The sequence below is a fragment of the Oncorhynchus kisutch genome, linkage group LG26, assembly GCF_002021735.2.
Source record: "Oncorhynchus kisutch isolate 150728-3 linkage group LG26, Okis_V2, whole genome shotgun sequence".
Lineage (NCBI taxonomy): Eukaryota > Metazoa > Chordata > Actinopteri > Salmoniformes > Salmonidae > Oncorhynchus > Oncorhynchus kisutch.
In genome coordinates, this window is record NC_034199.2 from 26,535,714 (window position 1) to 26,552,613 (window position 16,900).

The 16,900-nt window shown below is 43.3% G+C and overlaps 1 protein-coding gene across 1 annotated transcript in view; it reads left to right on the forward strand.

Annotated features, from left to right (window-relative positions):
- The window catches only part of LOC109870951 (mannosyl-oligosaccharide 1,2-alpha-mannosidase IB), a 144,620-nt gene extending 128,586 nt beyond the window's left edge, over positions 1–16,034 (forward strand). The window contains exons 14-15 of the mRNA XM_020461669.2: positions 12,693–12,808; positions 13,180–16,034. Of these exons, the coding sequence (XP_020317258.1) occupies positions 12,693–12,808; positions 13,180–13,312 (249 nt within the window). The 3' untranslated portion in view covers positions 13,313–16,034. The remainder of the gene's footprint in view (positions 1–12,692; positions 12,809–13,179) is intronic.
- The last annotated feature ends 866 nt before the right edge of the window (positions 16,035–16,900 follow it).

A 16,900-nucleotide genomic window follows, 5' to 3' on the forward strand; every position in this document is an offset into this window, starting at 1 on the left:
GGCCATTTAAGCTACCTGCATGTAGCTCAGAAAAAGTTGAATTACAATCATAAACCCAGATTTTAGTCAGTAGCCTATGCCTTTTGAAATGACAAGTCAATCTTGCAAATAGGCAATTTATGGTTTGTAGTCTTAAAACGTCTTATGGCTGAGGGCAGTATTGAGTAGCTTGGATGAATAAGGTGCCCAGAGTAAACTGCCTGCTACTCAATCCCAGTTGCTAAAATATGCATATTAGTATATTTGGATAGAAAACACTCTGACGTTTCTAAAACTGTTTGAATGATGTCTGTGTGTATAACAGAACTCATATGGCAGGCAAAAACCTGAGAAAAAATCCAACCAGGAAGTGGGAAATCTGAGGTTGGTTGATTTTTCAACTCATTCCCTATTGAAGATACAGTGGGATATTGGCAATGTTGCACTTCCTAAGGCTTCCACTAGATGTCAACCGTCTTTAGAAACTTGTTTGAGGCTTCTACTGTAAAGGAGGGGCTCATATGGGCTCTTTGAGTCAGTGGTCTGGCAGAGTGCCACAAACTCGTGACACTCGTTCACGTGAGAGGTAGCAGACAAAGGAATTCTCCGGTTGGAACATTATTGAAGATTTATGTTAAAAACATCCTTTTGATTCTGTTGACTGCACAATATGGCGGATATCTTTTTGGCTTGTTGGGTGTCTGAGCACCGTACTCAGATTATTGCATGGTTTGCTTTTTCCGTAAATCTTTTTTGAAATCGGACACAGCGGTTGCATTATGGAAAAGTTTATCTAAAGTTCCATGTATAACACTTGTATTTTCATCAACATTTATAATGAGTATTTCTGTGAATTGACGTGGTTCTGCAAAATCACCGGATGTTTTTGGAACTACTGAACATAACGCGCCAATGTATACAGAGATTATTTGATATAAATATGAACTTTATCGAACAGAACATACGTGTATTGTGTAACATGAAGTCCTATGATTGTCATCTGATGAAGATCATCAAAGGTTAGTGATTAATTCTATCTCTATTTCTGATTTTTGTGACTCCACTCTTTGGCTGGAAAAATGGCTGTGTTTTTCTGTGACTTGGCTCTGACCTAACATAATCATTTGGTGCTTTCGCTGTAAGGCCTGTTTGAAATCGGACACCGTGGTGGGATTAACAACAAGATTACCTTTAAAATGGTATAAAATACTTGTATGTTTGAGGAATTTTAATTATGAGATTTGTAGTGGAAATTTCCTGTATTTACCAAATCATGAGAGCAAACCACACACAAGTCAGAGTTATCATAAAGTCAATCTTTAATTATATGAGCTCCATCACAACCCTGTGACTCTCAGATCAATTCAGTGTCTATAAATGAATTCTCTGAGAGTGCTTACAAAACAGTTCTTAGTATCATTTATAGCCAAGACACCCATCTCAACTCACATGACTAATAACAGATCTTAGGAACATTACAAAGGAAGACTTTACTTGAGAGAAGAGAATTCCATAGCCAGACAGCATTAGCTATAAATTATTGTTCAGTTTGCTCTCCTAAAACGAGGTTCTACTTCTCGTTCTTTGTACAACATAGTACCAAGACATTAGGATATATATCAATTGTCATTTTAGACACTCCCATTCTGGACAAGCTCACGGAGACACAGTGACTGGCACACAGACATTGTGGAGCCAAGAGATAATTGGTTCCCCCTCAATCATCCCTTTATTGGATAAATGTGGCAACTGCTTGCTTGCTGCGCACCCCAAAAAATTGGGCTAGTTTTCAAGCTTTGTGGGCAGGTTTTGAATGGTCATTGGACTAGAAATTTCAGCTAGACCTGGCAACCCTGCTGAGAAGTCACTTTAGCAGTCACTGGCAAGTTTCAACATGGGCTTTGAATCTTAGGAAAATAAAAACAAGATGTTTGGACATAACTAGATTTATGAATAGCAAAGGGATATAGGAGATTGACTTTATTCAGTCAGTTTGACACCTTTTGTAAACTGGTCAGCACTTGCTGTTCGGTCATCAATCAAACCACAGTAAATAGCCGATGCGCCCCGGCTCCGCAGCTGGCTATAGCATAAGCCTATAGAACATATGAAAGAAAATAAATGAATGTGCCACAAAATGATAATTATGTTGATTTCATCTCATCTTTACCACTTACATGGAATGTGTAAATTCACTCACAGGAGACGATGAAGAAACATCATGCTCACCTTCTTCTGTGAAAATAAATTTGACTGCAGCCAACCAGAGCACAAAAATAAGAGGTACCCGGGCGGGGGGACAGACAGCACACTGACAAACCAGCGGTGTTTCCTTGTCATCTCTCACTTTGTGACTGACAGGCTGTCTTATCAAATTAAAAGTGTATTTGTCACATGCACCGAATACAACAAGTGTAGACCTTACAGTGAAATGCTTACTTACAAGCCCTTAAGCAACAATGCAGCTTTAAGAAACATAAGCGTTAAGTAAAAAAATATATATTTTAAAGTAACAAATTATTAAAGAGCAGCAGTAAAATAACAGTAGCGGCTATATTCTGGGGGTACAGAGTCAATGTGCGGGGGCACCGGTTAGTTGAGATATGTACATGTAGGTAAAGTTAGTGACTATGACTATGCTTAGATAATAAATTGAGAGTAGCAGCAGTGTAAAAGAGGGGGGCAATGCAAATAGTCTGGGTAGCCATTGATTAGCTCTTCAGGAGTCCTATGGCCAGGAGTCCTATTGTTGGTGATGTGGACACCAAGAAACTTGAAGCTCTCAACCTGCTTCACTACAGCCCTGTCAATGAGAATGGGGGCATGCTCTATCCTCCTTTTCCTGTAGTTTACAATCATCTCCTTTGTTTTGATCACGTTGAGGGAGAGGTTGTTATCCTGGCAACACACGGCCAGGTCTCTGACCTCCTCCCTATAGGCTGTCTCGTTGTTGATGATCAGGCTTACCACTGTTGTGTTATCGGCAAACTTGATGATGGTGTTGGAGTTGTACCTAGCCATGCAGTCATGAGTGAACAGGGAGTACAGGAGGGGACTGAGCACGCACCCCTGAGGGGCCCCCGTGTTGTGGATCAGTGTGTCGGATGTGTTGTTACCTACCCTTACCACCTGGGGGTGGCCCATCAGGAAGTCCAGGATCCAGTTGCAGAGGGAGGTGTTTAGTCTCAGGGTCCATAGCAATCGCTGATCGCTGCAGCTGTACATAGTCCATCGGTATATAGCCCACCCAATTTACCTACCTCATCCCCATACTGGTTTTATTTTATTTACTTTTCTGCTCTTTTGCACACCAGTATCTCTACCTGCACATGTTCATCTGATCATTTATCACTCCAGTGTTAATCTGCTAAATTGTAATTATTCCCTCCTATGGCCTATTTATTGCCTACCTCCTCATGCCTTTTGCACACAATGTATATATAAAAAAAAAATTCTACTATGTTATTGACTTGTTTATTGTTTACTCCATGTGTAACTCTGTTGTTGTCTGTTCACACTGCTATGTTCTAGCTGTGTCTGAATCCTGGCTTAGGAAGACCACCAAAAATTCAGACATTTTAATTCCAAACTACAACATTTTCAGACAAGATAGAACTTCGAAAGGGGGCGGTGTTGCAATCTACTGCAAAGATAGCCTGCAGAGTTCTGTCCTACTATCCAGGTCTGTACCCAAACAATTTGAACTTCTACTTTTAAAAATCCACCTCTCTAAAAACAAGTCTCTCACCGTTGCCGCCTGCTATAGACCACCCTCTGCCCCCAGCTGTGCTCTGGACACCATATGTGAACTGATTGCCCCCCATCTATATTCAGAGTTCGTGCTGCTAGGCGACCTAAACTGGAACATGCTTAACACCCCAGCCATCCTACAATCTAAACTTGATGCCCTCAATCTCACACAAATTATCAATGAACCTACCAGGTACCTCCCCAAAGCCTTAAACACGGGCACCCTCATAGATATCATCCTAACCAACTTCCCCTCTAAATACACCTCTGCTGTCTTCAACCAAGATCTCAGCGATCACTGCCTCATTGCCTGCATCCGTAATGGGTCAGCGGTCAAACGACCTCCACTCATCACTGTAAAACGCTCCCTGAAACACTTCTGCGAGCAGGCCTTTCTAATCGACCTGGCCGGGGTATCCTGGAAGGATATTGATCTCATCCCGTCAGTAGAGGATGCCTGGATATTTTTTTTAAATGCCTTCCTAACCATCTTAAATAAACATGCCCCATTCAAGAAATTTAGAACCAGGAACAGATATAGCCCTTGGTTCTCCCCAGACCTGACTGCCCTTAACCAACACAAAAACATCCTATGGCGTTCTGCATTAGCATCGAACAGCCCCCGTGATATGCAGCTGTTCAGGGAAGCTAGAAACCATTATACACAGGCAGTTAGAAAAGCCAAGGCTAGCTTTTTCAAGCAGAAATTTGCTTCCTGCAACACTAACTCAAAAAAGTTCTGGGACACTGTAAAGTCCATGGAGAATAAGAACACCTCCTCCCAGCTGCCCACTGCACTGAAGATAGGAAACACTGTCACCACTGATAAATCCACCATAATTGAGAATTTCAATAAGCATTTTTCTACGGCTGGCCATGCTTTCCACCTGGCTACTCCTACCCTGGACAACAGCACTGCACCCCCAACAGCAACTCGCCCAAGCCTTCCCCATTTCTCCTTCTCCCAAATCCATTCAGCTGATGTTCTGAAAGAGCTGCAAAATCTGGACCCCTACAAATCAGCCGGGCTAGACAATCTGGACCCTTTCTTTCTAAAATTATCTGCCGAAATTGTTGCCACCCCTATTACTAGCCTGTTCAACCTCTCTTTCGTGTCGTCTGAGATTCCCAAAGATTGGAAAGCAGCTGCGGTCATCCCCCTCTTCAAAGGGGGGGACACTCTTGACCCAAACTGCTACAGACCTATATCTATCCTACCGTGCCTTTCTAAGGTCTTCGAAAGCCAAGTCAACAAACAGATTACCGACCATTTCGAATCTCACCATACCTTCTCTGCTATGCAATCTGGTTTCAGAGCTGGTCATGGGTGCACCTCAGCCACGCTCAAGGTCCTAAACGATATCTTAACCGCCATCGATAAGAAACATTACTGTGCAGCCGTATTCATTGATCTGGCCAAGGCTTTCGACTCTGTCAATCACCATATCCTCATCGGCAGACTCGACAGCCTTGGTTTCTCAAATGATTGCCTCGCCTGGTTCACCAACTACTTCTCTGATAGAGTTCAGTGTGTCAAATCGGAGGGTCTGCTGTCCGGACCTCTGGCAGTCTCTATGGGGGTGCCACAGGGTTCAATTCTTGGACCGACTCTCTTCTCTGTATACATCAATGAGGTCGCTCTTGCTGCTGGTGAGTCCCTGATCCACCTCTACGCAGACGACACCATTCTGTATACTTCCGGCCCTTCTTTGGACACTGTGTTAACAACCCTCTAGGCAAGCTTCAATGCCATACAACTCTCCTTCCGTGGCCTCCAATTGCTCTTAAATACAAGTAAAACTAAATGCATGCTCTTCAACCGATCGCTACCTGCACCTACCCGCCTGTCCAACATCACTACTCTGGACGGCTCTGACTTAGAATACGTGGTCAACTACAAATACTTAGGTGTTTCGTTAGACCGTAAACTCTCCTTCCAGACCCATATCAAACATCTCCAATCGAAAGTTAAATCTAGAATTGGCTTCCTATTTCGCAACAAAGCATCCTTCACTCATGCTGCCAAACATACCCTTGTAAAACTGACCATCCTACCAATCCTCGACTTTGGCGATGTCATTTACAAAATAGCCTCCAATACCCTACTCAACAAATTGGATGCAGTCTATCAGTGCAATCCGTTTTATCACCAAAGCCCCATATACTACCCACCATTGCGACCTGTACGCTCTCGTTGGCTGGCCCTCGCTTCATACTCGTCGCCAAACCCACTGGCTCCATGTCATCTACAAGACCCTGCTAGGTAAAGTCCCCCCTTATCTCAGCTCGCTGGTCACCATAGCATCTCCCACCTGTAGCACACGCTCCAGCAGGTATATCTCTCTAGTCACCCCCAAAACCAATTCTTTCTTTGGCCGCCTCTCCTTCCAGTTCTCTGCTGCCAATGACTGGAACGAACTACAAAAATCTCTGAAACTGGAAACACTTATCTCCCTCACTAGCTTTAAGCACCAACTGTCAGAGCAGCTCACAGATTACTGCACCTGTACATAGCCGTACAACTACCTCTTTCCCAACTGTATTTAATTTTAATTTATTTATTTATTTTGCTCCTTTGCACCCCATTATTTTTATTTCTACTTTGCACTTTCTTCCATTGCAAAACTACCATTCCAGTATTTTACTTGCTATATTGTATTTACTTTGCCATCATGGCCTTTTTTGCCTTTACCTCCCTTCTCACCTCATTTGCTCACATTGTATATAGACTTGTTTATACTGCATTATTGACTGTATGTTTGTTTTTACTCCATGTGTAACTCTGTGTCGTTGTATGTGTCGAACTGCTTTGCTTTATCTTGGCCAGGTCGCAATTGTAAATGAGAACTTGTTCTCAACTTGCCTACCTGGTTAAATAAAGGTAAAATAAATAAAAATAAATAAATAAAATATGCTTTATCTTGACCAGGTCGCAGTTGCAAATGAGAACAAAAAATAAATTTAAAAAATGATCACTAGAAGATGCATATTGTTTGTTCTAGCGGGAGACACCAATGTGGACTTTTCTGACTCACGAATTAAACCGTGAATCGTAAATGAAAAGAAGCTTAGTTCATTTATGAAATGAAAAAAGTAGCCGGATGACAATTAGTCTGTTATCGGCTGTTTAGCCGACAGACAGCGCTCATGGAAAACACTGACGCACGCTCATACACACATACTGTTTTACCTTAGGCACTGGGTAGTAGCTCCTGGGCACCTTACCTTTCTAATTCCTAAACTTGACCATTAGTGAAATAAAATCTTAGATCAGTGTCTAGGGGCTCCTTCATCCAACTTCATCTGAGTGTGTGTGAGTCATGTGTTTTGAAGTTAGTTGTGCCCAGCTGTTGTAGTGCATAGCCCTCAGAAATTAGCCCAGCAGAGAGAAGCTGTGTACACACACACAAAACGATATGCATAATCATGGTAGCAATTATTATGGAAAAAAAGGTTAGAATAAAGGTGGACACAACCGTTCACCTGACACAATCCTAACATTACACTGTTGATTGGATGTGCATTTTACATTTACGGTACTTTTCGCCCCATTTGTTGATAATGAAATCTGTAAATACTCTGGATTACATTCGTAAAATGATAGGGGCAGGTGAAACCTTTTTTATTTACATTTTTATTTCACCTTTATTCAATTTAACACGTTAGGCCAGTTGAGAACAAGTTCTCATTTACAACTGCGACCTGGCCAAGATAAAGCAAAGCAGTGCGACCAAAAACAACAACACGGGGGTTACACATTAACAAACGTACAGTCAATAACACAATAGGAATTTCGATGTACAGTGTGTGCAAATGTAGAAGAGTAGGGAGGTAATGCAATAAATAGGCCATAGAGGTGAAATAATTACAATTTAGCATTAATACTGGAGTAATAGATGTGCAGATGATGATGTGCAAGTAGAGATACTGGCGTGCAAAAGAACAAGAGGATAAGTAACAATATGGGGATGAGGTAGTTGGGTGTGCTATTTACAGATTGGCTGTGTACAGGTACAGTGATCGGTAAGGTGCTCTGAAAGCTGATGCTTAAAATTAGAGAGGGAAATATGACTCCATAATTTGCAAATAAATTCATAAAAAAAAAAAATTCACTCATTTTGTCTGTCATAGTTGAAGTGTACCTATGATGAAAATTACAGGCCTCTCTCATCTTTTTAAGTGGGAGAACTTGCACAATTGGTGGCTGACTAAATACTTTTTTGCCCTACTGTATATGGGGCTTTGGTGGCAAAACGGATGGCACTGTGATAGACTACATCCAGTTTGCTGAGTAGAGTGTTGGAGGCTATATTGTAAATTACATCGCCGAATTCAAGGATCGGTAGGATAGTCAGTTTTGCGAGGGTATGTTTGGCAGCATGAGTGAAGGAGGCTTTGTTGCGAAATTCGTAAGCTGATTCTAGATTTAATTTTGGATTGGAGATGCTTAATGTGAGTCTGGAAGGAGAGTTCAGTCTAGACACCTAGGTATTTGTAGTTGTCCACATATTCTAAATCAGAACCGTCCAGAGTAGTGATGCTAGTCGGGCAGGAGGGTGCGGGCAGCAATCAGTTGAAGAGCATGCACTTAATTTTACTAGCATTTAAAAGCAGTTGGAGGCCACGGAAGGAGTGTTGTAGGGCATTGAAGCTCGTTTGGAGGTTTGTTAGCACAGTGTCCAAAGAAGGGCCAAATGTATACAGAATGGTGTCATCTGCGTAGAGGTGGATCAGAGAATCACCAGCAGGAAGAGCGACATCATTGATACAGTGCCTTGCGAAAGTATTCGGCCCCCTTGAACTTTGCGACCTTTTGCCACATTTCAGGCTTCAAACATAAAGATATAAAACTGTATTTTTTGTGAAGAATCAACAAGTGGGACACAATCATGAAGTCGAACAACATTTATTGGATATTTTAAACTTTTTTAACAAATCAAAAACTGAAAAATTGGGCGTGCAAAATTATTCAGCCCCTTTACTTTCAGTGCAGCAAACTCTCTCCAGAAGTTCAGTGAGGATCTCTGAATGATCCAATGTTGACCTAAATGACTAATGATGATAAATACAATCCACCTGTGTGTAATCAAGTCTCCGTATAAATGCACCTGCACTGTGATAGTCTCAGAGGTCCGTTAAAAGCGCAGAGAGCATCATGAAGAACAAGGAACACACCAGGCAGGTCCGAGATACTGTTGTGAAGAAGTTTAAAGCCGGATTTCGATACAAAAAGATTTCCCAAGCTTTAAACATCCCAAGGAGCACTGTGCAAGCGATAATATTGAAATGGAAGGAGTATCAGACCACTGCAAATCTACCAAGACCTGGCCGTCAGAGATGCAGCCAAGAGGCCCATGATCACTCTGGATGAACTGCAGAGATCTACAGCTGAGGTGGGAGACTCTGTCCATAGGACAACAATCAGTCAATAATTTGGCCTTTATGGAAGAGTGGCAAGAAGAAAGCCATTTCTTAAAGATATCCATAAAAAGTGTTGTTTAAAGTTTGCCACAAGCCACCTGGGAGACACACCAAACATGTGGAAGAAGGTGCTCTGGTCAGATGAAGCCAAAATTGAACTTTTTGGCAACAATGCAAAATGTTATGTTTGGCGTAAAAGCAACACAGCTCATCACAGTGAACACACCATCCCCACTGTCAAACATGGTGGTGGCAGCATCATGGTTTGGGCCTGCTTTTCTTCAGCAGGGACAGGGAAGATGGTTCAAATTGATGGGAAGATGGATGGAGCCAAATACAGGACCATTCTGATGAAAACCTGATGGAGTCTGCAAAAGACCTGAGACTGGGACGGAGATTTGTCTTCCAACAAGACAATGATCCAAAACATAAAGCAAAATCTACAATGGAATGGTTCAAAAATAAACATATCCAGGTGTTAGCCAAGTCAAAGTCCAGACCTGAATCCAATCGAGAATCACAAAAAAAGAACTGAAAACTGCTGTTCACAAATGCTCTCCATCCAACCTCACTGAGCTCGAGCTGTTTTGCAAGGAGGAATGGGGAAAAAATTCAGTCTCTCGATGTGCAAAACTGATAGACATACCCCAAGTGACTTACAGCTGTAATCGCAGCAAAAGGTGGCGCTACAAAGTATTAACTTAAGGGGGCTGAATAATTTTGCACGCCCAATTTTTCTACTTTTTTAGTTTGTTAAAAAAGTTTGAAATATCCAATAAATGTCGTTCCACTTCATGATTGTGTCCCACTTGTTGTTGATTCTTCACAAAAAAATACAGTTTTATATCTTTATGTTTGAAGCCTGAAATGTGGCAAAAGATCGCAAAGTTCAAGGGGGCCGAATACTTTCGCAAGGCACTGTATATACAGAGAAAAGAGTCGGCCCGAGAATTGAACGCTGTGGCACCCCCATAGAGACTGCCAGAAGTACGGACAACAGGCCCTCCGATTTGACACACTGAACTCTGTCTGAGAAGTAGTTGGTGAACCAGGCAAGGCAGTCATTTGAGAAGCCAAGGCTATTGAGTCTGCCGATAAGAATGCGGTGATTGACCGCCTTGGCCAGGTTGATGAAGATGGCTGCACAGTACTCTTTTATCGATGGTGGTTATGATATCATTTAGGACTTTGAGATTGGTTGAGGTGCACACATGACCAGCTCGGAAACCAGATTGCATAGTGGAGAAGGTACGGTTGCATTCGAAATAGTTGGTGATCTGTTTGTTAACTTGCCTTTCCAAGATTGTAGAAAGGCAGGGCAGGATGGATATAGATTTTTAACAGTTTGGGTCTAGAGTGTCTCCCCCTTTGAAGAGGGGGATGACTGTGACAGCTTTCCAATCTTTGGGGATCTCAGACGATAGGAAAGAGAGGTTGAATAGGCCAGTAATAGGGGTTTCAACAATTTCGGTGGATAATTTTAGAAAGAGAAGGTCCAGATTGTCTAGTCCAGGAGATTTGTAGGGATCAAGATTTTGCCGCTCTTTCAGAACATCAGCTGTCTGGATTTGGGTGAAGGAGAAGCGGGGGTGGGGCTTGGGCATGTTGCTGCAGGGGGTGCTGAGATTTTGGCCGGGGTAGGGGTAGCCAGGTGGAAAGCATGGCCAGCCGTAGAAAAATGCTTATTGAAATTATCGATTATCGTAGATTTATCGGTGGTGAAAGTGTTTCCTATCCTCAGTGCAGTGGGCAGTTGGGAGGAGGTGTTCTTATTCTCCATGGACTTTAGTGTCCCAAAACTTTATGGAATTAGTGCTACAGGATCCAAATTTCTGTTTGAAAAAGCTATCCTTAGCTTTCCTAACTGACTGAGTATATTGGTTCCTGACTTCTCTGAAAAGTTGCATATCACTGGGACTATTCGATGCTAATGCAGAACGCCACAGGATGTTTTTGTGCTGGTCAAGGGCAGTTAAGTCTGGGGTGAACCAAGGCTGTATCTGTTCTTAGTTCTACATGTTTTGAATGGGGCATGCTTATTTAAGATGGTGAGGAAAGCACTTTTAAAGAGCAACCAGGCATCCTCTACTGATGGAATGCGGTCAATATCCTTCCAGGATACCCGGGCCAGGTTGATTAGAAAGGCCTGCTCGCTGAAGTGTTTTAGGGAGCATTTGACAGTGATGAGGGGTGGTCGTTTGACCGCGGACCCATTCAAAGAGGCAGTGATCGCTGAGATCCTGGTTGAAGACAGCAGAGGCATATTTAGTGGGCAAGTTGGTCAGGATGATGTCTAAGAGGGTGCCCATGGTTACGGATTTAGCGTTGTACCTGGTAGGTTCCTTGATAATTTGTGTGAGATTGAGGGCATCTAGCTTAGATTGTAGGACGGCTGGGGTGTTAAACATGTCCCAGTTTAGGTCACTTAACAGTATGAACTCTGAAGATAGATGGGGGCAATCAATTCACATATGGTGTCCAGGGCACAGCTGGGGGCTGAAGGGGGTCTATAACTAGCAGGCAATGGTGAGAGACTTGTTTCTGGAAAGGTGGATTTTTAAAAGTAATAGCTCCAGCCTCAATAGCTAAGGCATATTGAGGCTGGAGGCTCTACAGTGAAATAAGACAATCACTAACCAAAACAGCAATAGACATGGCATATTGGCATTAGGGAGAGGCATATGTAAAGGTCTGAGCTTGCGGTGGGAATCCGGAGATGTGGTAGAGAAAAAGCAGTCCGATATGCTCTGGGTTTATATCGCGCTGTGCAGACTGGCAGGAATTGACCGGGCTGAGGCTGGCTGATGTCCAAGTTAACGGTGTAGAACGCTAGCTAGTTAGCTGGCTAGCTTCTGATGGGGGTTCCGGTTCTAAAGTGTAGAAAATAGCAGATCCGTACCACATTGGGTGAGGCGGGTTGCAGGAGAGTTTGTTCAGTCCGTAGAAGGAAATTGAGATTAAAAATATATAGGAAGAAAACGATATATACACGGGATGGGACAAGACAAAACAGACGTCCGACTGCTACGCCATCTTGGAACGTAAGACAGAGTTTGAGTCAGTGGGCTAACTGGTGTCTCCAAGTGGCCACACACCTCTCCAAAGTGGGCACAGTTCCTAAGTAATTTCATTGCACTTGTATAACTCAAAGAAGAGTACAATCTTTGTGTTTTCACGAGGCAATTCAGAGAAATTGTCATTTTGGTGCCCATAGAAAGGAGTCAACAGTGCTTGCTTGTATGACATCAAAGCGGTATTTATTATAAAAATCTAAATACATAGTCATCTTAATTTACAGCATTTCCCGCACTCAGACAACAAAATATGTGCAAATGTTGCCCAATTAGCTGCAGGGAAGGGGGCAACTTCTTGTCATGTGCGGTGCTCAAGTTCAGAACGTTTGTCAGTCAAAACCGATACAGCGCGGTGAAGCACAGAGCCTGATGTAATTTATAGCATGTTACTGTAACCCATCAATAGGTTAGAGTGTAAAGGGCTAATGTATGGTGATTAACAGTGCTGCTCTCTGTCTCCCCCTCCAGGCTATAGATAAGTACTGCAGGGTCAGCGGGGGGTTCTCCGGGGTCAAGGATGTCTACTCGTCCAACCCAACCTACGACGACGTTCAGCAGAGCTTCTTCCTGGCCGAGACGCTCAAGTAAGTCCTCAGCCATTTTGAATCAAGACTGCACACCCAATAGCTCTCGGGTTGGCCAGCCCCTGTTCTAGGGTGATATTACAATGGTTGTTGTTTTAGGCTGAGGTGAGGTGGAGTGGAAGGGGCAGCTCCCCTGTGTCCTGTTCATTCACTTCCTATTAGTTTGAGATGGGGATGTCCTGGCCTGGCAGCCCCTGGAATGCACTGCAACTGTGTGCTTTACTACCCTCTGCTGGTGACTGTATTGCTGTTCACATTGTCTCACCTGTACCATACAAGTAGCACTGATGAACAGAATATAGCAGCTGAATATTGTCTACTCTTTCCCTCCTCCTTGTCTTTCTTCCTCGCCCTCCCTCTATCTTGTCCAGGTATCTGTACCTGTTGTTCTCTAGTGATGACCTGATGCCTTTGGAGAGCTGGGTGTTCAACACGGAGGCCCACCCCCTGCCGGTACTGCACCTGGCCAACTTCACCCTCCCAGGGAGCCAGGCCCAGCGGTAGAGACCAGAGGTCCTCCAGGGGACCAATGCGTCCTTGCCTCCCTGCCTCCATCTCTCCCTCTCACTACTACAGACTGCAGAAGGAGAGAGCTCAGACCATTGTAGAGTGGAGGGGACTGGAACAATAGCTCCCTTTCTTATTCTTTAATTCTCTCGCTCTCACTTTCTATAGCTCTCTGCTGATCAGAAGGACGGTGGGTGCGTTCAGCTTTTGTGATTGCCCTCGTAATGTGACTTTTTTTGTCAGGAGGCTTGATTTGTTTTCACCAAACTGTCTCATAACGGACGCATACAGGGGCGAGAGGGTGTATGGAGTCTGAACGAACAAACAGACAGACTTCTCTGAAGGGATAGGTATATTCCAGACAGAGTCAGACTGACAGTAAAACTGTTTTTTTTTCATTCTATCTTTTGGACACTGATTGGCGGGGACACAACATTGTGACCCTCCTGGTCCGTCTGCCATTTTCTGTTTACTCTCTTGACCTGGAACTGTATCAGTGTTGCTTTGTGGATAGGAGCAACGGCTTAATGCGTCCCCCTCTGGCACCTTTCTAAAGTGGGCCTGTGAAATGGAATTGATATCCCTTGCGTTCTCTATGCTACATTCTGCCATTTCTGTTCTTTCTCTATCATTCTCTCTTTCCATCTCTCATCATTAGCAGGTGACATATTGTAGCTTAGCCTGGCCTCAAATAATTTTGTTGCTGCTATTCAACCGATGCTGCTTCTCTCTCTCCTCTCAACCTTGTCTTATCACTCCATTCCACCTCCATCTTCTCTTTCTTGTCATATTTCTTCACTTCTCCAGTCACTCCTCTTGCCTGGTCAATTTCTGTTCCTGTCTTTCCATAAATCACTAACACTCCACAGGCAAATTGGACAGGTCTTGATTTGGCCGTGATTCTTGTCTGCTGATAAAATGGCCCCTGTGGATAAATTGTTATGCACTTTGTTGCTTGGATTACTGAGAGGGAAAATGGAGTGAAGTTACAGCACTGTAGGAGCTGAAGACACAAAGCCCTTCATTTATTATCTCTGTGTCTTTGACTCCTTTTAAAATGACTGACACGGAGCCATATTGTTGCTCTAACACTACCACTGATGGGTATAGCCTGGAGTTTTTCCTGATCAGGAACAACTCCCCACCCTACTGATAGGGTTCTACCTAAACTGTTTCTTGTTCTCATTCCAATCACCACTCGCATATTAGGACTTGGGTTCCGTCACCTGTGCAATGAGTATGTTGAATGATATGCCATTCATTCTCTATGGGCTGTGTTCTTAATGGACCTTTTGTGTTTCATATGAATGTTGTTTCTGCAACAGTAGATAGAACGGAAGGAACTCTGCTGTGTTTAGTGAGGAATCTGTGATTGGTGCATTGGAGTGGATGGGGATATACTTTAGGTTTAGGGGACTGAAGGTAACACTGCAAAATAGAAATGTACCCTGGAAGAAATACCATTTTTGTTGGAAGTATCAATTAATTTAAAGCCTTATCAAGTGTTGCTATGTGTGACGCCTTTGGCCAATACTTTTTTTAATGTATTTTTATTTTACAAAATGTTATTCATACACAAGCTCATACACCACAAGCTCATACACCACAAGCTCATACACCACAAGCTCATACACCACAAGCTCATACACCACAAGCTCATACACCACAAGCTCATACACCACAAGCTCATACACCACAAGCTCATACACCACAAGCTCATACACCACAAGCTCATACACCACAAGCTCATACACCACAAGCTCATACACCACAAGCTCATACACCACAAGCTCATACACCACAAGCTCATACACACCACAAGCTCATACACACCACAAGCTCATACCCCACAAGCTCATACACACCACAAGCTCATACCCCACAAGCTCATACACACCACAAGCTCATACACCACAAGCTCATACACCACAAGCTCATACACAACACAAGCTCATACACACCACAAGCTCATACCCCACAAGCTCATACACACCACAAGCTCATACCCCACAAGCTCATACCCCACAAGCTCATACACACCACAAGCTCATACACCACAAGCTCATACACACCACAAGCTCATACCCCACAAGCTCATACACCAGTCTGCTAGAAACCCAGCTGTCGCTCTAGCAGACCCATGATGATGAAGGAATAGTGATGAGGATAATGTTGGGGTTGGGCTGATTACAGAACAACTCACCTTGCCAATCGATAAAGCCATACTATATTTGTGTTGCTGCTTAGCTAATTGGTTGGTTTCTGTCACTAATTTCTCATGTCTTGAATGAGTACCACCTGGCTGCACCTGTACAACACTTGTCTCACTCTATTCCTCTTTCACACCCGTTCTACTCATTCCTATCCCTCCAGCTTCTATTCCTCTCTTTCTCCCCTGCTATTGCTCCCTCAGTCCCCATTTGTCAGCAGCTCAGTGTCTCCCTCCTCGTGGTGGTGGCAGTAGCAGCAGCCTACTGGGGTAGAATGGTATGAAGTATGTTTATCACCTCCACCTCACTCTGACATCCTCACTCTGACATCACTGCTTCCTGTCTGGGTAGAAAGCCCAGGCGTTCTTTGGCACCGTCAGTCGCCGGGAGGATGTTGATTTTGAAAAAAGTGTTCCATATTTGTATTTTTACTGAACAAAAAAAGACCTGTAAATATGTTTAAAATGAGACAATAAAGATGTTATGGAAAGTGAACAGAATAACTAAAATGGTGTCTTAGTAATGTTTGTTTCCTGTTGTTCACTCTGTTCACTTATCTAACGCATTTACTTGCAGGATTTAGCTTGCGGTGCTCAGCACCTTTTTACTATACTTTTTTATAGAATGTTTATAGAACGTGAAGTCAAGTCTTCTCTTTCAGATCCTGTCCTGAGGGGGGCAGTCTTGCTTAATATCCAAAATACAAACATCAATTCAACAGCTAGTAAGGCTTAACAATAACGTTTCATTTATTTCAAAGATTTTAAGATTCTATTCGAGACATTGAACACCCAAACTGTGATCGGACACTTGGCAGGGATGATTTGTGTTATAATCCCAGTATCTAAAGATTAAAGTTTACTGTGCTGTCCCTCATATGTGGTACTGCCTGGGATGGGAATTGCAAAGAGAACTCCTGCGCACTTTATCTTTGCATGTATCGTTGATTGTCTGTTTCCGTTTCAATCTAGGACCTTTCTGCCCCAGTCAGCCTGCTGTGCCCTGCTCTCCATGATGTTATCTGAGTATGAAGCCGTTAACAGTTACAGGGAGCAGCAGGTCATAGTCCTGGCAACACCACAGCATGGCACACTACGCTCTCTCTCTCCCTGTCATAACTGCTGTTAATAGAAGACAAAACAGCATGTCAGTGCAGAGATATTCTTTTTTCACAGTTTTGTTTTTTGTTTCTGTTCATGTTAGTGATTTGAGCAGATCAGTTCAGTAATGTTTCTTCCATCTGTCCAAATTGGGATGGCGGCCTCTCCTGCTCGCATCCACCCCTCATTTTTCAGTTTGTCATCAGTTGCTGTGACAATGGGCTGACGGGTCAGGATGGATAGGCAGAGAGCAGGGTCTGACCCTTGGATATCCA